The 26,500-nt window shown below is 49.9% G+C and overlaps 1 protein-coding gene across 1 annotated transcript in view; it reads left to right on the forward strand.

Annotated features, from left to right (window-relative positions):
- Anxa11 (annexin A11) overlaps positions 1–25,111 on the forward strand; it is a 45,723-nt gene extending 20,612 nt beyond the window's left edge. Inside the window, exons 2-15 of the mRNA XM_028754079.1 lie at positions 8,157–8,219; positions 9,388–9,500; positions 11,743–12,129; positions 13,142–13,229; positions 13,444–13,538; positions 14,006–14,119; positions 15,793–15,883; positions 16,237–16,316; positions 16,470–16,526; positions 17,841–17,934; positions 21,563–21,658; positions 22,582–22,640; positions 22,790–22,912; positions 24,345–25,111. Coding sequence (XP_028609912.1) covers positions 8,165–8,219; positions 9,388–9,500; positions 11,743–12,129; positions 13,142–13,229; positions 13,444–13,538; positions 14,006–14,119; positions 15,793–15,883; positions 16,237–16,316; positions 16,470–16,526; positions 17,841–17,934; positions 21,563–21,658; positions 22,582–22,640; positions 22,790–22,912; positions 24,345–24,404 — 1,512 coding nt within the window. The 5' untranslated portion in view covers positions 8,157–8,164 and the 3' untranslated portion in view covers positions 24,405–25,111. The remainder of the gene's footprint in view (positions 1–8,156; positions 8,220–9,387; positions 9,501–11,742; positions 12,130–13,141; positions 13,230–13,443; positions 13,539–14,005; positions 14,120–15,792; positions 15,884–16,236; positions 16,317–16,469; positions 16,527–17,840; positions 17,935–21,562; positions 21,659–22,581; positions 22,641–22,789; positions 22,913–24,344) is intronic.
- The last annotated feature ends 1,389 nt before the right edge of the window (positions 25,112–26,500 follow it).

The following is a 26,500-nucleotide window of genomic DNA, read 5'->3' on the forward strand; positions in this document are numbered from 1 at the left end:
AGAGAGAGAGAGAGAGAGAGAGAGAGAGAGAGAGAGAGAGAGAGAGACAGACAGAAACACTTAAAAGTTGATGGTACTTACAGACATGAAAAATTACCCAGGAAATAGTTTACAGTGCCTGGAGTTTTCTTAAACAAGCAAGCGAGCAGGGCAGTGGATAGGGCCTAGAGGCCTAGAGCAGCAGTTCTCAACCTTCCTAATGCTCTGAGCCTTTGATACAGTTCTTCATGTTGTAGTGATCTCTCGACTCTAAAATTATTTTTGTTGCTAATTCATAACTATAATTTTGCTACTGTTATGAATCATAATCTAAACATCTGAGATGCAGGATGTATGTTTCCATTATTATGAAATGACCCAAAGGGGTCATGACCCACAGGTTGAGAACCGCTGGTCTAGATGACTCGAGATACTGGCCTTGAAGCAATGTTTTTGTTTTTTTAACTTTTATTCTTTTAATATATCATTTATTTTTATCTTATGTACATTGGTGTTTTGCCTGTATGTCTATTTGTATGAGGGTGTCAGAGCCCTGGATCTGGAGTTACTTACAGACAGTTGTAAGTGCATGTAGATGCTGGGAATTGAACGCAGGGCCTCTGGAAGAGCCGTAGGTGCTCTTAACCACTGAGCCACCACTGAGCCATCCCTTCAGCTCCTTGAAGCAGTGCTTTGTTGAAGCTGAGAGTTGAACATCTGTTACTGCCCTATTCTGCTTATAGATTGTCTGTGTCAACCGTTGCTCATCAGAGCCTCTATCATGTGAGTCATTCTGTGAAACTGCAAGCCACTGCTGCTTATGTGGTGTGTGAGGCCAGCTCTGATGACTCTGAGTGTGCCTATGGTAGGGACTGGGCGTGTCTGGCTGCCCCCTTCCCTCGAAGCCAACAGCCTTGATCTTAGCTGGAATCCCTAAAGGGAAGGAAGTTCTGTGGGTTGAGGCTCGAAAAGTTCCAGGAACCTCCAGTTCAAAACCTGTTCCCTGTACCATCTCTTCTGTCCTTGGAAGGAGGGTCTTAAAGCAGGTCACCAATGGCAAAGCCTCCTGGGGCCATCAGACAAATGAGCCCAGTAGTTACCAGTGTGGGGACTCAGTCTTGTTTGGGAAGAGGGCAGCTTGTCTGACTGCTACCTCAGATCACGTTCTACCACATCCTGCCTCCTTAGTGATCTGAGGTGCTCTAGTGACCTGGGACAGCTAAATAAGTTCCAGGGTAGACACACACACATACACATACAAATAAATAAACAAACAAACAAACAAACAAACACACATACACACACACACACACACACACACACACACACACACATATGTAGTTAAAAAAGAAAGGGAGCCGGGCAGTGGTGGCGCACACCTTTAATCCCAGCACTTGGGAGCCAGAGGCAGGCAGATTTCTGAGTTCAAGAGTTCGAGGCTAGCCTGGTCTACAGAGTGAGTTCCAGGACAGCCAGGGCTACACAGAGAAACCCTGTTTTGAAACAAAACAAAACAAAAAAGAAAGGGAAAGAGTTTGAGGTCAATCTGGGTTTCGTAGCAACACCGTGTGTGTGTGTGTGTGTGTGTGTGTGTGTGTGTGTGTGTGTGTAAGAGAGAGGTAGGCAGAGACAAGAGAGCAAGAGAGTCAGACAGACAGAGAGAAAGACTATGGAAGAAAAAACTGACTTGTTTTCAAACAGGTGAACCAAATACATATGTGTGTATGTTTTTATATATGCAAATGCTTTATAAATATATGCATACTTGTATGTGTGTGTTAAATTATAGGTTTGAAGGCTTAATGGTTGCCTCTCGGAGAGGGGATAGTGTCCTTTTGTTGGTCTGTCTGCTTTGAGTTTCTGTGGATTGCTTATATTCTTTTATATTTTTGAAATAAAATTTACAGAATTTTGTCTTTTTGGGACAGCCTCTTCCTGTTTAGCCCAGGTTGGCCTTAAACTCATGATCCTTCTCTCACAATATCCCTACTGTTGCCACGTGGTGGGATTACAGCATGTACCAGCATGCTCAGTTTGTGCAGGGCTGGGGATCAAGCCCAGGCCCTCACTGAGTCAGAAGCAAGTGCAGGACCAGGTGAGCCACAGCTGCAGTCTGGCTCGTTGCTGGCATGATGTCAAGTAATATTTAGTTTTCTAGATGCAACTGCAGTGTATACATTCATCTGTTGTTGGGCAGTTGTGAGTAATACTGCTACACTGGGATCTGAGCCACAACCCCAAGGCTTGTTTGTAGGAAGGGGGGGGAGTCTATATTGAGGGTGCCCTTGAGGAGTGTATTGGGATTCAAACCCTTCCTTTTCTCCCTTCCCACCTCTCTCAATGGAAACTTCCAAGACCATGTCTTAAAATGAACCTTCCTTCCTTCTAAGTTGTTTATCTCTGGCATTTTGTTACAGTAACAAAAGGCAGGCTCACACAGTCGTCCTATACTTAATCTCACTTGGCCCAATACCAAGATCATGCTGGTTGCTGGTTTCATAAAATGTTTAATTTTGTAAGAAAGTGCAAAAAAATCTCTTCCAAAGGTGGTGTACCATTTAGCATTCCCCAAGCAGTGCGCATTCTGTTGTCCGCATCCCCGGCATTCGCCGGGTCTCTCTGTTCTGGGCCTGGACATTCTAGCAGCTGTGCAGTCTGCTGTATCTGTTCACATCGGGTGCCTGTCCACGTCACCCTCCGGTGAGCGGCCTTCTCGGGCCTCTTTCCTATATTCTTATGAGTCTCTTTATCACTTTATCAGATCTATCTTTAAGGAATGCATCTCAGCCATTGTGTAGTTGTGTGTGTGTGTTTGTTTTGAAACAAGCTCTTGTTCTTTTGAATAGGGTGGCATCAAATTCTTTACCATAAGGGACTCATCCTCCTGCCTCAGCTTCCTGAGCAGTTGAAATTACAGGGTGTATCACCATGTCTGGCTGTCTTTCATTTACTTAGGAAAAAAAATATGTCAGCAAGGGTTATCAGTTCTGTGTGGTTTGAACTGTTTATGTGTTGGGTGAGAGCAAGTGACTCTATAGCCAACAGCCAGGGAAAGCAGAGCGGTAGGCACTCCCATGAAAAAACGGAAGGCCCGATTTGTCTGCTTCCAGTGTCAAGGAGCTTCGGGCCCTGGAGCCCGCTAGCATGGCCAGGTGAAGTGTATGTTCTGCATGAGAGACCTTCTCTCTGCGAGGCTCCTTTTGGACCTGTACCTCAGCCACCCGTCTAGCTCCTCCCCTGTCCCTGCCCTGCTTTTGTTCGGCTACCATCCCTTTGTAGAAAGGCCAGGTGGTTCTTCCCCAGCACCTGCTGCCAGTGCTTCTGTTATCAAAAGCCACAATCCTTTCTTGTACAAAAAAGCTATTAGTGTAGTGGGAGAGGTTCTAAGTTTACTCACTCTGAGCCAATCAGCAGCAGGAATGACAGCTTGCTTATTAACATGATAATCACTGAGAATCCTCACTTTGGGCTGGTAAGGAAGTGCCAAACATTTACTGCCAGCACCAGGAGATGCCCTCATAGCAATTAAGTAATTAAGAAAACTGGGACTAGGCAGGGTGTGGTACTACACGCCTTTAGTCCCAGCACTTGGGAGGCAGAGGTTACTCTGGTCTACAGAGTTCCGGGACAGCTAGGGCTATACAGAGAAGCTCTGTCTCAAGAAAGAAAGAAAGAAAGAAAGAAAGAAAGAAAGAAAGAAAGAAAGAAAGAAAGAAAGAAGGAAGGAAGGAAGGAAGGAAGGAAGGAAGGAAGGAAGGAAGGAAGGAAGGAAGGAAGGAAGAAAAAAAAGAAAAAGAAAAAGTCTGCTCAGGACAAATACAATTGAGAATACCGGGATACACTTTCATAGCCAGTTGATGCAGCATGTGTGGGGTAGGTTACCCCAACAGGCTTATTCCCTAAAGCCAGTGAACCTTAAATTTCAAGGGTCCCTACCACATAGGCAGAAATTTAGAGATAGAACAAAAGGCAAAAGCTTCCAGAATCCAAGTCTAAGTCCTCTCCCCCAGACTCAGCCATCTCCCCTTGCCGGTCGAAAGCCGTGTGCTTCCCACACTAGTATGATTCGATGGAGATCTGAAGCAAAAGTGGCCTATCACACCCTCCCACTTCTAGGTACCCTGAAGGCTAAGAGACCACCCCAGCAAACAGGCTAACAGCCTTAATACTATACAGGGTCTGTGTCTTTATTATTGAACCCCCAAGACTCCCCAAAGCCCCTGACAGCCCAAACCCTCTCCTACTCCAAAAGTCCCCCAGGTGGGTTCTGTATTGACTGGATACCCTGAGGCTTAGTTCTAAAGGATGTTGGGATGCCAGAGTACAAGGTCTTCATGTGGTGCTCTTGTACGGAGGAGCGGTCCCACACATCCAGGCCCAGCAGTCTGGGTTTTAACGTTCTCCACAAGGGACTTTTATGGAAGCACGGCGCCCTGGCTAGTTCTACTTCGGCTTGACACAAGCTAGAATCATCAGAGAGAAGGGAACCTCACTTGAGAAAATCCTTCCATAAGACTGGGCTGAGGCAAGCCTGTGGGGCGTTTTCTTAATCAGTGACTGATGGGGGAGGGCCCAGCCTATTGTGTGTGGTGCCATTCCTGGGCTGGTGGGCCTGGGTTCTCTAAGAAAGCTGGCTGAGCAAGCCATGGGAAGCAAGACAGTAAGCAGCACCCTTCCATGGCCTCTGCGTCAGCTCCTGCCTCCAGCTGTCTTCCCTGCTTGAGTCCCTGTCCTGACTTCTTTAATGATGAACAATGATACCGAAGTGTAAGCTGAAGTCAACCCCTTTCCTCCCCAAGTTGTTTTTGGTCATGTTTTTGTTTGTTTGGTTGGTTGGTTTTTGGTTTTTTCGAGACAGGGTTTCTCTGTGTAGCCCTGGCTGTCCTGGAACTCACTCTGTAGACCAGGCTGGCCTCAAACTCTCGAACTCAAGAGATCCGCCTGCCTCTGCCCCCCAAGTGCTGGGATTAAAGGTGTGAGCCACCACTGCCCGGCTGGTCATGTTTTTATTACAGCAATAGAAACCCTAAGACACATGGAGAGGGCCACAGCTGTTTGAATCTGCACAGTTGCATTTACATGGTCCCAGTGAGGAAGGAAGGGCAACGTTTGTGCTGTAGTGTTCCTGAGAGAGTCAGAGTCAGAAGCTAGAAGGTCTCTAGAGGCAGGGTTATCAGAATTAGAGCCAGATGTCTGTCCTATGCAGGTGGACTCTCCCATGAGGTCCCAAGTTTGAATGCCAGAAGGAAGCATATGGGACAGGATATGCCTGGCTGTCCCAATCACGTTAGCCTTGGGAATTATCACTCACCCATGTACCTTTCTTCTCTGTTGAAGGATAAAGAAGGAAGGCTTTGGTCAGGTGGAAGGTGGCAAGCCGGTCTATTGTGTAGTAGCTCACCGTGTTGTCCCATTTGTCACAGAGTGCGAGAACTAGGAAGGGTGAAGTCCCTAGATGTTCTCATTCAGCTCCCTTGGGAGGTGCCGAGAGCCAGAAGGTCTTGCTGCTCAGCTGGTGATTCTTGCCCTGGGAGTTGTAGGTGGTTAGCTGGAGGGTATTGCACATGTGGGTTAATTACCTCTGGGTCCCAGTGAGTATAATATCTGACCGAGAATGTAAGAGGGGGGATGTGCAGGCTGTCATGGTGGAGAAGGCACGGCAGTATTGGCATTGGATGCCGAGGCTCTTCACATCCCTATGGACTGGGGAGTGGAAAAAAGGCAGGACAGGGACCTTCATGGAGCTGACCTTCTAAGGGCCACCCCTGTTGGCTTAGTGCCTTCAGCCTGTCCTCCTGAGTCTCTACGGCCTTCCAAAATATCACACTATCTTGAGAACAGACGTTCAGATTATGAAGGGGACACTTCCGATTCCTATCAGTTACTTGAAAGAATGTGATGCTGTGCACACCAAATCGGTGTTATGGAATAGCTGAGAGAACCAAGAGGGTCACAGTGAGTCACCAGAGCCAGAGACTGAGGAGGGATGGAAAACTGTGCAGACCCACCTACAAGAGGAGTCCCTATAATGGCCTATTACCCAGAAAACCAAGTTCTGGTGCAGTAGAGCAGGAAGCTCGATCTGAGGGAAGAGGGAAGTGACCCTCCTACCCTGTGATCTCTAGGCTAGCCTGTGCTTTGGGTCCTGGCAGGCCTCAAGAAAGAAAGAGAAGAGGAAACAGACTCCAACAATTCCAGGTAGAAATTAGTGCAAAAATGAACGAGAGGGTGAGGCTAGAAGCTGAGTCCAGTGGGAGGAAGGACCCAAGGTCACCACAGGATGAGTCCACAGTGGAATGGCCTTGGCAGGGCTCTTTCCAGGAGCTGGGTGCTACTTTAGCCAGGAAACTCCGCCACAGCTCTCCCAGAAGGGAGGGCTATCCTCCGGTGTCCCGGCTGACTGAGCTGAATGAACCCTGTGTGTGTTATTTTTATTTTGGAAGGTTCACCAAGGCCGTGTGGGATGGAAAGGGGTAGCTTCGTGTGTGGCTAGAAGTGCCTGTCTGAATTGGACCTTTTCTTAAAGTTGCTTTTACTAGGCAATCGTGTATGTCATGTCTATACATGGAAAGCAAGCATCACCTCCAGCCTGTTTTCCTTCCAGAGGCGACTGGTGTTACCTAGTAACTTGTGTACAGTGCCAAGGGTGGTCTGTGCGTGTGTACACCCTCACACCTCTTTGTATGTTTCTGCCTCTTTTCTTTCAAAACAAAAAGATTTATTTTTATTTGTGTGTGTGACACACACACACACTGGTATTCATGGAGGCCAAAAGGTGTCAGGATCCCCCTGGAGCTGGAGTTACAGGCAGTCGTGGGTGGACATACGTGTTAGGAACTACACATGTATAGGAGTTCTGAAAGCCGGCTGTGTGAAGGGCGAGGGTCTGTAGGCCCCCAGGCCTCACTCCCTCCAAGGCCATTCCCATTGTATTGCCCACGGTCCTCTCTCTCTACTCAGAGACTAAAGCAAGTGGGGTGAAAGTCAGGTTCCCTTTGTGGGACCACTAATGCCTTAAGGAAGTTCTGCAGCTTCCTAAGACAGCATTCTCAGTTCTTCGTGGTAGACACAATGGACTACTAGAATATTTTAGATGGATACTGTCTAGCCAGTAGTTATTAAAATGAGGAACCCCAGATCCAATACCGTGACCTGAGAACTTGTTCAGAATAGGAACCCAACAAAGGTGGAGCCCTTGATGTTTTAACAGTCCCCTGGCATAAATAATGCCCATGTGTAAAACAGTGGCTGTCCTGGAACCTGTGGGCATGACTGTTGACCATGCATTTCTCATCATGGCCTGGGCCTGCACCTTTGTGCTTGTTATAGAAGCAGCAGCACCAGTAGCTGTTATGTGCAAGAACAGGCAGGTTGCAGGGCAGTGGCTGACCTTTGTTCCTCTGGGGCATTTTAATTGACATGGTACATTGCTGACGACTCGTGTACAGAGGACGGTGAGAGCAGGTGTCCTATCTGCTTCCCTGGGCTCGTTCTCTCCCTTGCAGCCTCGTTTCCACGTAACTCTTACTTTCTTCGGGCTTTGGTACCTGCCCTGATTCAGGGCTCTGTAGCAGCCAGGCCCTTTTGAGGAAATCTCTTTGTTTCCAAGAATGATGACTCCTACAATAATCAGGTTATTTTATGTTAGTAGAATGCCCAGGAGAGACACAGACCAGCCATTCCAGACTGTGACAGCCAGTCTATGTTTGCACCTAGGGTCTAACCCAAGAGGGGTTGGGGTGGTGGTGTGGTGAGCTTGAGGGTTGTAGATGGGATGCAGGGAAGTAGGGTCCTATATGGTCGTGGGAAGGATAATGATAAGGACAAGTAGACTCTGAGTCTTGGGCGATGCTCTACCTAAAATATGATGTCAGCGAGCAGAACAAACCAGACCCCCAGACACTGTATTCTTGTCGGTGGAGACAGAAGCCAGGCAGGCCTGGGGGAGCAGCTGTCAAGGAATGGGGCAGCTGGTGTATGCTGTTGCATCCTTCTGTAGCCTTGGAGTGGGCCTGTCCTACCTGGAGGTCCAGCAGAGAGCTGTGGACTGGGTCATTGGAAGCTAATCCCTTCTATAGGGGCCTGGCCTTAGACTCTGTTCCCAAAAAGCAGATTTCAGCAGGCCTGGTCAGGAGCTCCCTCAATATAATCTGAATGCACTCTTTCTTCTTTTCCAGCTCTACCCATGAGCTACCCAGGCTACCCACCACCTGCTGGTGGCTACCCTCCAGGTGCTCCAGGTAAGAGAACCCAGAGGGACCCTTTGTGTTAAAAGGACTGGGGGCTGGACGGGCCTGGATAGGCCTCCTCTACTTTGAGACTCTTTCTGCTTGGCAAAATAGCTTCAAGGTCCTTTCCCTCCCCTGGGAAAGTGACAACCTACAGAAGTGTCCTCCAAAGTGTTGTCACTAACACACCAACCCTGTTTCAAGGAGTATGGTTTTGGATTTTGCAGCATCAGGGTCTCTCCCACTGAGGCCAGTACCAAGGGTCGATGTCCTTTTCTGTATCCCCTTCCTGTGGCTTTTAGGGTTCTCTGATGATGGGGTGAGACTACCCAAATGGGGCAGTGGCCCAGCTTATCTTCCTTCTGAAGACTCACCTGCCCTGCCCTGCCCTGCCCTGCCCTGCCCTGCCCTGCCCTGCCCTGCCCTGCCCTGCCCTGCCCTGAAATGTTTCCTGAAAACATTTGTCTTCCACAGTAGTGAGGGAACCGTGAGGGCGTCTGGGTAAGGAGACAAGGGCCGCTGCAAGGATAGTTACCATTGAGGGAATCCAGCAGAGCTGAACAAATGGAACAGGGGAGTACCTTAGCCCTGTCACAGGGCACATTGAGCCAAGCCAGGCCTTTCTCTGACCTGGCAGCAGTGACCTCAGTCCCCTCTCCAACAGAAACTCTGCCATCTGTGACATCACGTGTCCACTCCTCAGCCCTTACCTCAGCAGCTTGAGGTCACATGAATGAGAGTAGTTAAGAGCCCCAGGACACGCAGCCAGCCATGGGATCTCCCAACCAGCCCCTTAGTCTGTTCTTTACAGTGTCCCTGCCTTCTGACACGGCTCCAATCCTCTCCATCCGAGAATCCTTAGCATTCCTGGAGCTCATGGCTGTCAAATGCTCAGCTCAGCACAGAGCTAAGGATGGATCTGTTCTCTAACCCAATGATGCTGGGTTTGTGAAGACAAAGCATGCCTGAATCCCCACAGGGGCTGAACCTGCTTTCTTCTCCGGAATAAGGGAAAGGCTCCTCTGCTTTTTTCCCTGACCCTCTTGTTGCAGTCTTTCTGGGTCTTTATAACATTGGCTTGATACTCTGCTTGGTTATCACAGCAGTCCCTCTGCAGCCCACATTTCTGCCCTGTCACTGGGCCAGGGATACAGAGCTGATGGCTTGGCGTTGCTTTCAGGTGGCGGTCCCTGGGGAGGTGCTGGCTACCCTCCTCCCAGCATGCCCCCTATTGGGCTGGATAACGTGGCCAACTATGCAGGGCAGTTCAACCAGGACTACCTCTCAGGCATGGTGAGTCAGGCCCCTGCCAAGGTACCCCTGGGCTAGTAGCTGCAGGGCTATAGGGATCAAGGCTGCTTACCCCGAGTCCCCAGCAAGACCTCATGCCTGATCCTGTGAGCATAGAATGCTGAGCAGCAACTTAGAATATGAGGGTCATTTACTTAACACCCACCCTGCTCTGGGCTCTCATTTCCCCATCTGTATTAGGGAAAGAGATTCTTGGCACTGATGGTCTCTCAGATCCTTGTAGCCCAAGAGGATTGGGTTAGGCTGGTGCCTGCAGGGAAGTTTATTGAGAATTTCTGTGAGCTGAGCGTGAAACCTGCAGGGAGGTGAGCGTATGTGTGGAGAGCAGTTGGGGTGAACTCATACAAAGCTGTTCTGATGGGTACTTGGTGGCCATGTAGCAGGTAGGTTAGGATGTACTCGTTCTTGCTTATTGTTTTGCTTTTTAAAGGATGCTCTTTTATAATCTGAAAACAAATGTGTGTTTAGGAGGAACACTGCAACTAGTAGGTGCCCACATTTATGCCAAGGCCTAGTTCTAGGCACTGGGAATATGTGAATGCAGCAAACAAAATCCCTGGGCTGGAGAGGTAGCCCAGGTCTAAAGTGCTTATTATACCAGCATTAGGCCCAGGGTGCAGTTCCCAGGACCCATGTGTACAAAGGCAGGTGTGGTCCATGTAATCCCAGTACTAGGGAGGCAGAGACTGGCAGATCTATTGGGCTTGCCGACTAGTGATAAATGCTGTGCCAACAAAGGTGGCCTTCTGCCTCCATGTGCACCTGCACACATATGAATCTCAGTTCAGGCACACTTAGCATCTGTGACGAGGAGACAGGACGTAACATAAGTTACCAGATGGTAATTTTGAACAGGGGCAGGCATTTTGGGCATTTGGCAAATGGTTAGCGTTTGGTAGGTGAATTCATGAGGACTGAAGATTTCCAGCTCAGCCTGGGCAACATAGAGAGACCCAGTCTTTAAAGGAAGGTCAGAGAGTGGGTGAGAGAGGGAGAGAAGAGCAAGGATATAGGAAAGTAGATACATGGCCCTGGTGGTATAGGCCTCTGACCTTGACATCTTGGAAAGCTGAAGCAGGAGGATCCCAAGTCCATGACCTGTTTGGGCTATGCTGTGGGTTCAAGGCCTGCCTGGTCAAATAGACATTGTCTTAAAGTAAAAAGTAGAAAAGAAAAGAAGGAAAAAAAGAAGCAGAGAACAGGGATGTGCTGGTAGTAGAATGCTTACCTAGAATGTGTGAGGCTGTAAACTCGAGCCCCAGCACAGGACAGAGGGATAGACTGGATAGTAATGCTGCAGGAAATCTCAGGGGTGCCAGTGCAGTAATGTAGATTCAGAACCTTAAGGTGGGGATTGGAAAGGGACCCTGAGCCGGGTGGTAGTGGTGCACACCTTTAATTAATCCCAGCACTTGGGAGTTCAAGGGCAGCCTGGTCTACAGAGCAACTTCCAGAACAGGCAGGGCTACACAGAGAAACCGTGAACCCTCCAACAAAGATCTGACATGGTAGCGAAACATGCTATGCAAATTTCTAGAGACGGCCAGTCCTTGAGGTGCCCATGGGCCTGGTGACCTTAGGGACAGTGAGGAGGTCTTGGTGGTTGAAGAGGGGACATGAGGGATAGGTAGGGGGAGGGATGAAGATGTTGGGACCCATTTCTCATTGGGCATAAGAGGCTGAGATGAGGATTCAGGCTTTTGTTCTGGGCATGTGCAAACCTAGCCAAGCCTCCTCACCTACCTCACCTCGACTGACTGTTAGCAGACTGGTGTGACAGGGCCACTTCATGCCTTTAGAAGGAACCCCTGTACTTTCAGGGTCTTTGAGTGGTTAGCTCTACCTAGTTAGTGGGTCTTGGTTGGAAGAAGTAGCCTCTTCTTTCAAGTTTCTATGCTTCTTGCAGAAGGGACAGATAGAGGTTCTGGTTCACATATAGAGCCCATGTCAGAGCCCAGCTGCCTTGCTCACACTGAGCAAATGTACTGTCATCCCTGGCCAGATTGTCCTTCTTGTCCCATAGTGAGGTGGAGGCAATTCTGAGCCTAGCATTGTGGTGTCTGCATCCGTTGCTAGGCATACATAGTACTAGGTGGGAGGTGGGGTTCTGTAGGAGGCTTCTTGCCTGGAGCCATTGCAGAACTCCATAAGGGGAGGGTAGACAGACAGGGTGCTGGTCTTTCTCGGCCTATGTGTCTCAGGCTCTGCTTTGTGTACTTGGCAGGCAGCCAACATGTCTGGGACATTTGGAGGAGCCAACGTGCCAAATCTGTATCCTGGGGCTCCTGGGGGTGGCTATCCTCCAGTCCCCCCTGGTGGCTTTGGGCAGCCCCCTCCTGCTCAGCAGCCTGTCCCTCCTTATGGAATGTATCCACCCCCAGGAGGAAACCCGGCTCCTGGGATGCCCTCATATCCACCATACCCAGGGGCCCCTGTGCCAGGCCAGCCCATGCCACCCCCTGGGCAGCAGCCCCCAGGGGCCTATCCCGGACAGCCTCCAATGACCTATCCTGGGCAGTCACCAATGCCACCCCCTGGGCAGCAGCCAGTGCCAAGTTACCCAGGATACTCAGGATCCAGTACCATCACCCCTGCTGTGCCTCCAGCCCAGGTGAGTGCTCGTCCAAACTAAGTTAAAAAACAGGTCTTTGGCCCAGCCATAAGGCCTTGGGGGATTGAAGGAACAGGGAAGGTTCAGGCCACCAGCTACAACATACTGTTGTGGCAAAAAAGCTATAATTTCTCTTGTGTGCCCCACCCTAGGCATACTCCTTAAGGTCTGGAAGCGTGGCCCTGGGTTGATCTTCACATGAGATTACTCCCGAGGCCTCCAGCCATGTGGCCTCATGCCCAGTGGGCTCCTTATGTGCCTTCCTAGACAAACGTGAAGGAGTCTCAGAATCCTCTCTGGTAGGGAAGATTGGCAGCTCCTCCAGGCCTTATTTTGGCTCATTCTGGAGATCAGTTCGAGTTTGCAATGCCTAGAATTCATTGTCATGGTTACACAGCCAAACCAGCCAAGCACAGGGCTAGTGGTATGCGCTGGCTGGCTATTTTTAGACTATTTTAGAGGGTCCATCACCTCCTTGCTTTCATTCTGCTGCAGTGCTGCCCTCTCCTCCTCACCCTGAGTGGCTGCCCACTGTTGCTCTTCTCTGATCACACCCCTTATTGTCTTGATAACCAGCATGCACTAGCCTCTTGTAAACACCCAAGGGGAACACACCTTAAAAAGGAGGAAGGTTGATTAGGATCCATCGATGGCTTCTTGGCCTTGTGACTGTGGGCCTGTGGTGAGGCAGAACATTGGGACAGGGAGCTTAGGTGAACCAAAGCTGTCTACCGCATAGCACACAGGAAGCAAATAATGGAGGGGCGTGAGCCCAATATTCCCCTTCAAGAACCTGCTCTGCTTCTAGAGACCTGATATTCTTCCAGCAGCTACTTCCCAAACACCACCATTTACACATGAGGCTGTTTATGTCCAGTGCTTTTGATTTCCAGCTCCTTTAGGTACCTTACCACTTAGAGAAAGGGAGTATTTGGGGGGAGGAGGTGGAAGAGTCTTACACCTTGGAGTGATATGGGTGGGTCATCTTACCTGTGGCTATTTGTCTGATTAGTTTGGAAACCGAGGTACCATCACTGATGCTTCTGGATTTGACCCCTTGCGAGATGCTGAGGTCCTTCGGAAGGCTATGAAGGGCTTTGGTGAGAGACCTGTCTGACTCCAGTCCCACCCTTGCCCCTAGTTCCCTGTACAGGTCACTGTGTAGGAGGGGCAGGTAAGCCTGGTCCCTGGGAGATGGGGGAGGAGCTGTGTTAGATGCCCAGGAGAATGAATGGGAGGCCCTAGGCTAGGAGAGTCCATGGCCACAGAGCATCTTCATGACCCATAGAGTGCTCACCCCGTCCTCTCTCCTAGGAACGGATGAACAGGCCATCATCGACTGCCTAGGAAGCCGGTCCAACAAGCAGCGGCAGCAGATCCTCCTGTCCTTCAAGACAGCCTATGGCAAGGTGAGGTGCTGAGAGGGAAGGCAGGAAGACCAGTGAGCCCTGGTTCTCCCACAGTGAGCTCCAGGGTCTACACCAGCACAGCTACAGCCCCACTGGCTCTGGTTTTCCATAAACTGGGGCCTCGTAAGGCTGGCTCTCCAGAATGGAAAATGAGCTTAGTTAGGGTTGGTTCACATTCTATCATTGGTCCTGCCTAGACAAGCCTGTGGATACATCACTTCTTCCCTACCTGGCCTCACTTTCCCCTCCTCTGCTTTTGGGGCATCCTGGGAGGTTTAGCTGATGTAAATGCTTTGGAGGAAAAGGCTTAAGGGGACTATGTTTTGAGCTTCTGGTACATAAATACTGAATATGTTAGTTGTCTGGCTCAGGCTCCTCCCCATGGCTGGTCTTGTTACCATCATCTGCATCTCTCTTCATCTGTGCATTTTCAAAACAAGCTTTTGTTTGTTTAACCATCCAATCAGGATTTGATCAAAGACCTAAAATCAGAACTGTCGGGAAACTTTGAGAAGACTATTCTAGCCCTGATGAAGACCCCGGTCCTGTTTGATGTCTATGAGATAAAGGAGGCTATCAAGGTGGGTCACTGTGCTTGTGTGAGCCTGCCTTTACATGTGTGCAAAGCTACATCCCAGGCAGAGGAGGGCTGAGCGATGTGTTACCCACTTAACAGTTGCTACCTAGCCTAACTTCAGTGTGTTCCTGGCTATAACCCGTGAGTGTTATAAGAAGCAACTGGTCATTTCTCCAAGATGCAAGAAACACTTCCTCACAGGAAATGCCTATGTCTCCATCTGAAGAAATGACCAGGTTAGGGTTGTGGAGGACATTGGTGATGAGAAGGGGTCCCAGGCTGTTCCAGGACCCTTATTAGCAAATAGCAGCAATATGTCTGAGGAGCCCGAGCAGGAGAGGCAGGACCCAGGTGAGGGTGGAGGAGATAGGGTTAGAACAAAGACAGTGAAAGACAGAAGTCTTACCTGAGCTTCCTGAGCACCCACCTCACTCCTGTCTGCCATGTCTGTCCTACGCTGTATCTAGAGATGTCTGTCCCCGCTTCTGTGTTCCCAAACCAGACATCCAGCTCTAGAAGAACTGAATTCCACACAGGGCCAGTTCCTGCAGCTTAGCTCTTCCTAGGTCTAGTTTGATTTTGACCATGAAGCAAGTCCTGTCTGGGCTCTATAGCCACGTGGCTGTGTATCTGAGTATAGAGGGTCCCTCTTTAGTCAGATACTCCAAAAGAACCACTCACTCAGAGGCATGCTGGCCACAGATTCTACCTCCACTGGAGGCTGAGAGTTGTGCGTGGTCTGGAAAGGAAAGAGACTGGCTGAAACCCAGCTGCCTGTTAGAGTCTAGAGGATGGTAAGAGAGGACAGGATGGCGATGGCCTGAGCCCAGGAGTGGTTAGTACCCACCTCCAGCATGAGAAGTTGGTGGACTGCTCAAACACAACAGGCAAGGGGCTAGCTGTGCTGAATTGCTTTTGCGTACCGCAATATCCATGAGTGGAGACAGTGTTCTTTCAGGACACACAGGGAATTTTGGGTAAGGTGCTAACATGTACATCCTTTGTAAGCCCCAGTAAGCTACTGGTAGCATGCAGGCAGTGGTAAGCATAAAAACATCATGTCAGCTAGATATTCTGTACAAATTAGCTCATTTAGTCCCGTTAAGGACTCCTTAGGAGGTAGGTGCCTATACACTCCCTTTATAGCCAAGAAACTTGGCACAAAAAGTCAAGCACCTTGCCTGAGGTCACATAGTAAGCTGCAGAGCCAAGATTCAGCCTGATATAAAAGCCAGGCCTCCTCTGATCCTACTTTCTACCTTCTATCCCGGGCACAACCATTCCGTTCCTCTTTCCTGGCTTCTTTTCCTGGATATCTCCAGACAGTTCACTCAGGACTCTCGCTTTTTTCTGTCTGCTGTGATGGTGCTTTTGGGCTTTCCCCACTCCCCGTGTCTTTGTTATCTCACTTAGAACTTGAACTTGGAAGAAACAGATGTTGAGCTGCACTTCAGTGTGGCCATTGGACTGTCACTGCACACATACACATGTCCACACACCATTCAGTTTCCTGGTCCGTGGTGACCCTCATGTGATACCTACTCATTGTCTGGGGCTAGAAGGGGAGCTGGCTTTTGAGGCATGAGTGGTGTGTGCGTGTGGCACCTTCGGTCCTTCCTGGGTGTGAATGAGAGCCCGGCCACCAGCATGAGCTATGTTCTTTCTCTGCCATCGTAGGGGGCTGGTACCGATGAGGCCTGCCTGATTGAGATCCTCGCTTCCCGAAGTAACGAACACATCCGGGAGCTAAACAGGGCCTACAAAACAGGTCTGAAGCGCCCTGGCCACACCCCCTTGTCCTTGGCCTTCTTGTCCCCTGTTTCCTGTCACACCCAATTCCCAGGGCTTTGACCCAAGGCCCAGCCCTACCTGCTGTTTACACACAGGGCAGGTGCCCGTGGTTGGAAGGGGCTGAGAAAATCTTGAGTGGATTTGGGCCAGGTCTGACCACAGGTCAGGTCACCCTGGAGTCACAGCTTGTATGAGCCTGGAAAATTTTACATGGGTCACCTCTCTCCTCTAGTCTGAGCCCCCAGACCCTTGTCATGCCAATGCCCCCTACAAATTATGTCTTTAGAGGTAACAGGCCTGTAGGATAGACCCTGGTGTCTGTCTTTTCAGAGTTCAAAAAGACTCTGGAGGAGGCCATTCGGAGTGACACATCAGGACACTTCCAGAGGCTCCTCATCTCTCTCTCTCAGGTACCCTCCTCACCACAGGATATTACAGAGGGAATTGGAGGGGGAGGCTTGGGTGGGCAGGGAGCAGGGCTGGGGGATCAAAGCACTGACAAATGAGTGAGGAGGGGGAGGGTCTTCCAAAGAGCGGCTTGGCCTTATGCCCTCTTCTTTCAGGGAAACCGTGATGAGAGCACAAACGTGGACATGTCCCTTGTCCAGAGAGATGTCCAGGTGAGTCTGGTGGCTGTCGAGGGGCCAGTGTGGGCTAGCTGAGCCAGTGCGGGTCACGCTTCCTGCATTGTGACTAGGTGCCCGGAAATGGAGAGAGCCGCGGTTATTGGTGGGTTCTGGGTGCTGCAGGTTTCTGAGGGTCTCGGGGACTTGACATTGAGCAGGGCTCCCAGTTTTCTGGGTTTCCCACCTGTGGGTAATAAATGCTGCAGCCGTTAAAGATCACAAGGACATGGGACTTGATGGGATGTGGTGCTTTCCCACACAGGTACCGTTAGGTGTGCAAAGGTGCCTGTCTATCCAGCTTCTGAGTTTGTGGGCCTAGAAATGAGCCATCCATAGCTCTGCATCCTTACATTTCTGCCCTTGTCACCCTATGAATTGCAGACAGGGGGAGGCAATCCAGGCATCTGAACTCCTAGCTGTATAAGTTTGTATTGCCTGCTGGCTAGTTGAGACTGCCCTACCTTCTTAATAAGATGGCCAGATCTCCCCGAGTCTTCCAGGAGAAATCTGATTTTGGCTCTGCCTTCTCCTCCCTTCCTGATGTGCTCAGTCTCACCTTGACCTGAGGAATCTCAACCTGAGAGTGTCCTAGGGCATCAGTGTCCTTAATTTCCATGACTATCTGAGGCCTGGGAGACATCTTAGAGGTCTGGGGCAAGCCTGCAGATTGGCAAATATTTGGGGCTCAAGCCTTCATAGGTTTTAACAAGCTGTTTTGCTGTTCAGCAAGCATAATGATGTATGTATGGCTGATGAGGCCCCACATCTGGGGATTAGTTTTCAAGATTTATTTTATGTGTCTGAGTGTTTTGCCTGCACGTGTGTCTGTGAGCCGTGTGTGTGCCGTGTGGGAGTCACTGCTTCATCCCTGTAACTGAGTATGATCGTCATTGTCACACATGCTTCTTATAGACGGAGACGCTGCTTTCCATGGTTAGGAGATTCCACATAGAAATCTGGCAGCTGGCTTCAGTCCGGCAATTGAAATGTGGGTCTATTAGCCGAGGACCTGTGTTCCTCTGTCTCACCACTGAGAAGTGCTGCCCCTGAGGAGTGGGTCCCTCTTAGCTTTCCTCCTCTGTGGTGCTGGATGCGGGCTGCATCCTCTGTGCTTTGCACAGACAGATGAAGGGGTGTGAATTGCTGGGGTCTGGGTCTGCAGTGAGCGAGCCGACAGGGTTCAGCAAACTGGTCCCACTGCCAGGACTCTGCTCCTCCCCTTGTGGGCTTTACAGATGCTGCCTGGGTGATCTGAGCCTGGGACCTTTATGATGCTTGCTATACACGTGCGTCTTCCTTCTCATCCAGGAGCTGTATGCAGCTGGGGAGAACCGCTTGGGGACAGACGAGTCCAAGTTCAACGCGATCCTGTGCTCCCGGAGCCGGGCCCACCTGGTGGCAGGTAAGACAGCTCTGGGTCAGTTACAGGAGAGCAGACAGGACATTGTGCTGAGAAAAAGCTGGCAGGATATTTGGCTGAGGTCCTCTGCATGGACCTTCACATCCTCAGGAGCCCCCTAGTGGTGTCTGCAAGGAAAAGGCAAGGAAATGGAGTCCCATGCACTGAAATAAGGGGTGTCAGAGTGGGGAGCCATGGTCCAGCAGGCAAAAACAGTCAGCCTCTGATCTCTCTATACATGGCATGTACCCAATAGCAACAAATAAAAACAAAAAGAAAAGAGGAAACATCCCAGCAGTGCTGGGGAACATTTGCTTAGCTTATTTGAATACATGAAAGTGGGTTTCTGTCCGTCAGGTTGTGGAGAGGTGTGGTCTGTTTTCATGGGGCTTCAGCTTCCTGTCAGGAGACAGCTAGGCAGTACCATCTGGAGCTGGTGGTGAACATATGGAAAATGGGTAGAAGGTGATGGAATAGAGTTGGGGGAGGGGCTGGGGCAGTCCTGTGGTAGAAGACTGTGTGATCAAAAGCCCTGAAAGAACAGGTGCAAAGGCCCTGCTGCCATGGCCCAGGGATAGCCAAGGGGATGCAGGTATCTGCAGCAGATAGAGTTGGAGCAGCAAGAGGACGGGTCAGAGGTCGTGGACAGCTCTGCTGACAGTGTAGGGTTAGGTGTTCATCCTGAGAGACCTCAGAAGCAGCAGGAGAGCCCTCAGTGGAGTATCTCTCCTTCCTTCAGCTTGCAGAGTGGCTTGCCACCCAGATTCCCCGGGGCACCTGGGCCCCGTGTGATGCAGGGAGGGTGAATGGTCTGCAGTTGAGTTGCTCGGGTGGAAAGCCATGCAGTGACCTAGGGGGAGTTGGTGGAAGCCTGGATGGGGAGTTCAGGAGAAGGGACCAGAATTCAGCCTGCTCGCTGAGAAGCTGGACATGGTGTGTTGGAGAGAGAGGGCCTAGGAAGACAGAGGAGTTCTATTAGTTGAGGGAGTGGAAAAATGGCGGCTCTCAACTGAGGTTAGGAGCTATGGATGGGCTAGACATGGGGAGCAGAGGCATCAGAAAGATAATTGTGCTGACGAGTCTGGATGTCAGGAGAGGTTTTGGGCTTGGATGTTTGGGAGCTGTGAGGGATCAGGTGTCTGAGGTCTTGGGGCTATAATAGATCTTCTTGGGGGAACCAGAGAAAAAGCAGCAGTTTGAAGGCGGGGCCCTGAACTATTGTAGGAATATACAGAGTAGCCGGTTAGCTGGGAGGGCCTGGAGAAAGGGAAGCCATGGTCACCTGTGTCCGAAGGCCCCTGTGGGCAGACAGGTGAGGGATCAGAACAGAGTGTAGACAGCTTGGAAAGGCTGTCGGCGCTGCAGGGTAGAAGGGAGGCGAGGATCATAGCATTGCTGCTCATGACCCAGGACTCAGGCACTCGGGAGGGAGACGGTATTCCCTCCGTCTCAGGACTGGCATGAGGCTGGCATAGCTACTATGAACCTGGCTGAGTTTGGGCTTGAGCCCTGTCCCCAGAACATGCTTTTTAACCTCTTGACTGCTGCAGTAAAATGTGCATGAACATGCACTCATCATTTTTGCTGTTTGAGAATTTCACGTGTTCATATAATGTGTTTTGATCTAGTTGACCCCCCCATCCCCTCCCCATACTCTCCACTTTACCCCCCAACTATGTGTGCTCTTTTTGTTGTTGTTTTGCTTGTTTGCTTTTTGAGACAGGGTCCTACTAGGTAACTTTGGCTAGGTTGTAACTGGCTGTGTAGAGCAGGCTAGCCTCAAACTCAGTGATCTGCCTGCCTCTGCTTCCTGAGGGCTGAGATTAAAGGCATGTGCCACCATATCCAGCTGTTATGTTCTCGTTCATATTCTCTCTCTCTCTCTCTCTCTCTCTCTCTCTCTCTCTCTCTCTCCATTTTCCTTTCCCCCTCCCCTTCTCCCTTTCCCCCACCTCTCTCCCTGTCCTATACCACTGAATTATTTCCAGTCTATATGCTGATGCAATGCCAGCTACTGGTGTAAGTAGCTTCTCAGGGACCACATTGTTAAAGAAAACTGACTCTAGCATCCATCTATCACTTGCTAATGGCTCCTCCGAGCTAGGGTTGGGGCTTCATGAGCCCCTCTCTGTCCTCTGTCTGGGCTAGGCTTTTTGGCTTGATCTTGTACAGGTCTTGTGCATGGCGGCACAGCCACTGTGAGTTCATCTGTCCAGTGGCCCTGTCATGCCTGGTAAATATCCGCTGCAGTCCTCCCCCACGTTGGCTCCTCTGCCTTCTCTCCTGCAGTGATCCCAGAGCCTGGGGAGGAGGAGTGTGATACAGATTTCCCGTGAGGGCTGGGCACTCCAGTCTCTTATTCAATACACGCTGAACACTTGTGATAGGGATTTATCTTCATTTGTTTTAATGAGTATAGAACATTTAGGTCACTATCGGGTTTCAGAGCGTTATCACATGGGAGAAAAGTGAAGAAATGTTCAGAAAATATCAGATAAGTAGAAGCCACAGCCCTGGTATGCAGAAGACCCAAATCGGGAAATAGTTGATTGAAACTGAGGCAGGGGTAGGAGGAGAAATCGATGCTGATGTTAGCACTAGACTCAGGTTCCTTCCCCTAGGAGCCACCAGCTTGTTCTGTGGCACTCGGCAGTTCCTGGGTTTATAATTAAAGGCTTTCAGCACAGCAGAACAACGTGGGGTTGTGCCTGAGTGGGGTAGAGCTCACGAGGCTCACAGTGCGGCCGAGCAAGGTGAGCCTGCTTCATGAAATAAGAGGGGCCCAGGCTGGGAATGTGGAGACTGGAGGAGGACACTGTGAGTGTGGGCTGAGATCGGTTAGCTGACTGACCGCTCTGATAAAGGGATCATCTGACTGCGGGCTGTGCAGGGCGGAGTGGAAAAGAGGCCGGACTCTTCAGGGTGTGTCTCCTCATGGACTGGGCTTAAGCAACAGGAATGTGTTTTCTCAAGAGTTTTGGACACTCATAAGCTTGCCAGGATTAGTTTCTTGTGAGGCCTCTCTTTCTCTCTGTGGATGAGCCTCCTCATTCCTGTGTTTGTGTAGTCTCTTCCTAGACAGATGTTCCTCAGTTTTATGACGAGATGCTATCCAACAAACCCATTTGAAGATGTTGTAAGTCAAAAATACACTTAAAGCTAGGTAATGACACAAATCTGTAGTCCTGGCCACATGAGAGGCTGAGATCCATGGAAGCCAGAGGGTTATAGGATGTGACTCCATTACATGCAAAAAAAAAAAAAATCAAAGATGAATTTATTATGCCTAATGTCATGAAAGTATGGTTCAGCCCAGCGTGACATACAGTAGAGCCTTGTTGATATTAAGTGATGAATACTCAGTGGGGTTTGAAAAGAGCTGTACTTCTGTATGAAGAGCAAGACAAAAGACCCTATGGCAAAAGACCCATTGCAGGCCAAGATTTGTCAGTCCGCACACGTGTGTCCTGACCTCCTGTTTGTAGATGCCACTGGTTAGCTCACTGGCTCAGGGCCCACTATCATGCCATTATTTTAACACATATTCCAAGTTGCTGAGGGTCGGGCCTACAACATGGAGATTTGAGAGAACATGATCAAGCCTGTCATGCCCCTTCTATTTTCTTGCTAGTTTTCAATGAGTATCAGAGGATGACGGGCCGAGACATTGAGAAGAGCATCTGCCGGGAGATGTCTGGGGACCTGGAGCAGGGCATGCTGGCTGTGGGTAGGTGTCTGGCTGGGGCTTGCCTGCCTGCCTGCCCACCCACTGGGCAGTGTGGGTTGCAAGCTGGGTGCTCAGTGTCCTGCGGTTGAAGGTGGTGTAGTGAGAGAAGCACAAGTTCTGAGCTTGCTCATCTGGACCATCTGGCTGGTGGGCTCCGTGGCTCTTGTTGTCTGTCTGCAGTGCAGCTCTGCAGAAAGGAGCTGGGATCTGGGCATTAGTGGGAGCCCATCCAGCTGCTCTCCTAGAGGAAGGTGACTCACATCCTGCCAAGTTTCCTCTAAAAATACATCCCTGTAGGCAATTGTCAGCTGTCTGTGATGGAAACACATGGAAGAATTTTTACTTGCAACAGCAAAACAGGCCCATTCTAGAGAGAGCTGGCTGAGCTTCCAGCACGGGGTGTGCCTCTTACAGCAGCATGCCCTCCACAGCAAGTCTTGGCAGCTCTCGGAACCTCCTCCTAATATGGAGCTGGGTTCTTGCTCTGCGCCCCCACCACCTCCCTTTAGACTTGCCGAGGGACATCACTTTGCCCATTTCTTTTAGTTTTTTGTAGATTTTTCTGGCTAGAACAGGAAATAAATAGATCCTCATTTCTCTGCATGGCCCAAGCATGACATCACACCCCGTGGCCTCCCTTTCTCCGTGAGGGCTTTTCTGTTTGCCCCCTCACGGCCCTCACGATATCCATGAAGTTGGCGCCTCTTCACACCCCCAGGCTATGTACAGCCCTCCTGGTTTTTGCTCAGTGATGGTTGGGCTGGTGGTCCTACTGTGTGTGGAGCCACATTCATGGGATCGCAGTCAGCAGGAAAGGAAGAAGATGGTTGGTGGCAGATTTGATGTCCAGGCTTCGTAGGAGGACCTGAGGTCGTGTGTGCCCTCCTGTGTCCTACAGACCTTATGCTGTGTTTCTCTTGCAGTGAAATGCCTCAAGAACACCCCGGCATTCTTTGCTGAAAGGCTCAACAAGGCTATGAGGGTACGGAGCTCTTGTGTGCAGGGGGCCCTAATTCAGGACATCGTAAAGACTCCTGGGTCTAAGGGAGCCACTGTGGGCTGTGTGTAGAAGGTACGGGAGGGTTGGGGCCGGTGGGAAGCCCCATGCACATACTTTGGGTGACTTTTTAGGGAGCAGGAACAAAAGACCGGACCCTCATTCGCATCATGGTGTCTCGCAGCGAGCTTGACCTGCTGGATATCCGAGCGGAGTATAAGCGGATGTACGGCAAGTCGCTGTACCACGATATCACGGTAAGGGATTAGGGGCCGATAAGGCCTTCTCTAACATCTCAATACCTCCAGGCCCTTCCCATCTCCCTTCCCTCTAGAACAGCTTCTTCATCTACTCGCCTCCAAACTGATCACAAGATCCTGAGGACAGGCCAGGTCACAACCCTGTGTTCCCACCCTCCAGGATCCCAGTGCTTAGTAACTTAACAGGAATGCCCACCAATGGTATAAAGAAATCTCAGGCCTTCCCCTATCTCAGGCAAAGTGATCCACCAAGAAGGAGAGCTCATTGCCCAAGGGTCTGTGGAGCTCAGCTCTTGCTTCCTGAGTTTTAGCTTTTTCCACATTCACTTTATAGTGGCGACCACATCCATAGCTCAGTCTTGGGGTCCCAGCCTGCGAGTGTCATCCTGGTTTTTCTGCTTAGTAACCTTGTGACCTTGAGCAGTGTCTGCAAACCTTCCAAGCACTGGGCCAGCATCTTTGAAGGTAATAGGAGCTCCACCACCGGTGTGGTAGCAGTCTACACAAATGCTGGAGGAAACACCGTGTGCCAGAGCTGGAGTGGCAGGAGTTGACACTGAGTCACCAGCAAACATTGCAGGGCCTCATTTCAGACTTGTTTGGCTCATCTTTGAAGAGAAGATTCCCCACTCCCAAGCTATGAAATGAGGCTGTGTGTAGCAGAGACTCTGTCTTTACTGTCAGAGCTTGGCCTGCATCGCTAGTATTCTGTGACAGCTAAAGAAGCCACAGACCTTGTCCTCAGAGAGCTTCAAAAGGCTTAGGGTGTCAGAAAGTGATCTGAAGTTAGCTAAGCCTGAGCAGTCCTCCTGGAGAAAGCACAGTGATGTCAGACAGAGATTGATCTGTGGAGAAGCGGAGGCTGCGGTGGCAATGGTGTCCTCCGTGGGTGGCCACAAAAATGCTGCTTTCAAGGAAGAGCACAGCATTGCTTTACAGTAGAACTCAGTGTAACTGCTCTAGGCAGTTGATCAGCCCTGGGTGGAGGTCCTTATACTGTATACATGTATGTATGCATGTGTGTATGTATGTATGTATGCATGTATGTGTGTATACATGCTCGTATGCATACATATGCCTGTGGAGGCCAGCATCAACATTGAGTGTCATTCCTCAGAAGCTATCCATGTTGATTTTTAAGAGAGTCTCTCGATGGGACCTAAGGCTTACTGATTAGGCTAGAGTGGCCTACCAACCCCAGGGATCTGCCTGGCTTCACCTTCCCAGTGCTGGGTTACAAACATGCCATGCTGTCTGGCTTTTGGCTTTCATTTTACATAGAATCTGGGGGCTGCTGGACAGCGCTTGTACAGGGGAGGTCTGCATTGCATGCTCTGAGTGGGAGCTCTTGCCTCTGACAGACCTGCCTCCCCACAAGGACACTCGGGGCCTTGCTTCCCTTAACCCTTGCTCTTGTTTCTGCAACCAGGGAGACACTTCTGGGGACTATCGGAAGATTCTACTGAAGATCTGTGGTGGCAATGACTGAGTGGTGGCAGTGGCTCATCTCTGCCCCCTGCTGGCATTGGCCGGGAAAAGGCCCAAAGAGCACACACTTCAGTTTTCCCTATCTAATACCCCCAGGTGCAGTTCCCCTCCCTCCTACCCCTAAAGCCATGGTCTTTTCCTTCTGGTCCCCCCTCATCCACGTATTGTGTCGAAAGGGCCCGGGTGGGCTGGGGTTCTCAGGCGGCCATCTCCCTGGCCCTCACAGCTCTTACTGTGCAGAATAGATGTTTATCTCTCTCAGTTCCTGCACTCATTCCTCGTTGCTTGTGGCTAAGACTTTTAGCTTCGTGGTAGACATGTGATTTTTGTATTTTTATTTGAAAACTTTTTTTAAACCATCATTGGCAGACAGATGCATATAAGTGTGCTTACTGTATACATGTTTCTGGGGAGGAGTGGGGCACCCCGTCCTTGCCTAGGATAAAAATGAGGTCTTGTAAGGGTACCTGGTGGTGTCTGGTGAGAATGTGTCATGAGTTTTGTTTTTGCCAAACTCACTCCTTTTTAGAAAAAGGCCAGAAAATAATTTGTTCCACTTTCCATGCAAAGCCATGCAAGAATTAAAGCCAGTCCCCTGCCAATGACAGACCTCCTTGTAGTTTGGAATGTGCCTTAAACCTGAATGTCTGTAGCCAAAAGCTGTTTCCAAATTAAAGTCAGCCAGTTCTGGAACATTCTGGAAATGTCTTTCTGGTGCCAGCGTGTTTTCTTCCGCTTTATGACTCACAGATCCCAGCCCTGTTAGCCAGTGGAAAATGGATATGCTGAACTAGAAACATCTATCATATGCTGTGGAAATCGCAAGCACAAGCTACCTGCCAGGGACTGTGTTTTGAGGATATACAAAAGATGCCCTCCAGATTCACACAGGGCCCAGGATGAGGCACAGGACAGGAGCCAGATGCAGAGGTGATAGGATAGGTTTCCCTGAGTGCGCTCACCTAGGTCCTGGGAAAGGGCAGAGGGGTGTGGGGTGTTCATGTGGTTTCTGGGGTGACCTCTCAGGGATACTAGTGAGGAGGAAGGGAACAACCCAGGGAGGTGCTACTGTGGGACTTCCCATCAGAAGGGCACTCTTGTCTCTGGCCCTGCAGGTTCCCTGCCCCTTGGTGTCTAGAGAGGGATACATGTCCAAGAGCATAGAGCTTGGCTTGCAGGCCAGAGGTCTCCCATCACTCCTGCTGTGTTAGAAAGCTTCGGACAATGACACGCTAGAGAGACAAGTGCCTCTCTAGCCTCATGGGCCCTGTCCAGAACCCCAGAGGGGCCTCAAGTGAGCTGCCAACCCTCACATCTCCCCGACCATGGGAGGATGGAGGACACTCTGGAGTAATAAAGCAACTGTGAGCTAAACACCGCTGCTGTGGATTTCGCTGACACCGCTGCTGTGGATTACGCTGACAGCCGTATTGCACCGATGGGTGTGGTCCATTGATGCACTAAAACATCATTTTGCACATATGGAGGAGTGAGGCGCTGAAACGTGGATGAACTTTGAGACTTGTCCAGTGAAAGCCTGATACAAAAGGACTCATGGTTCCATTCACAGAAGCTGCCCACCATAGGCAAGTCTAGGAAGACACACAGCTGCTAGAGTGTTGGTGTGGGAGAGGTGGAAGGGAAGTGACTCCTGTATAGGCCCAGAGTTCTTTCTAGGGTGTTGAAAATGTCCTGGAAAGAATGGTGATGACTCCAGACACACTAGAATCTAACCACAGAATTTGTGCAGGTTAAAATGGTAAGTTTTGCTGGGTGTGTACCTTTAATCCCAGCTTGGTCTACAGGGTGCATCATTTCCCTGAGTGAATTTTATGTAATAAGAACTTAGTTTACTAATGTATGTATGTATGTATGTATGTATGTATGTATGTATGTATGTATATATATATATATATGTGTGTGTGTGTGTGTGTGTGTATGTATATGTGTATATATGTATGTATATATATATTCTTCAGCATATGCATCACATGTGATATATGTTATGATACGTTGCATATTAGCAGATAGATAGATAGATAGATAGATAGATAGATAGATAGATAAATTTTTTAAAAAGAAGCTGGAAGTACATCT

This window comes from Grammomys surdaster, unplaced genomic scaffold (genome assembly GCF_004785775.1).
Source record: "Grammomys surdaster isolate TR1022 unplaced genomic scaffold, NIH_TR_1.0 125979, whole genome shotgun sequence".
Lineage (NCBI taxonomy): Eukaryota > Metazoa > Chordata > Mammalia > Rodentia > Muridae > Grammomys > Grammomys surdaster.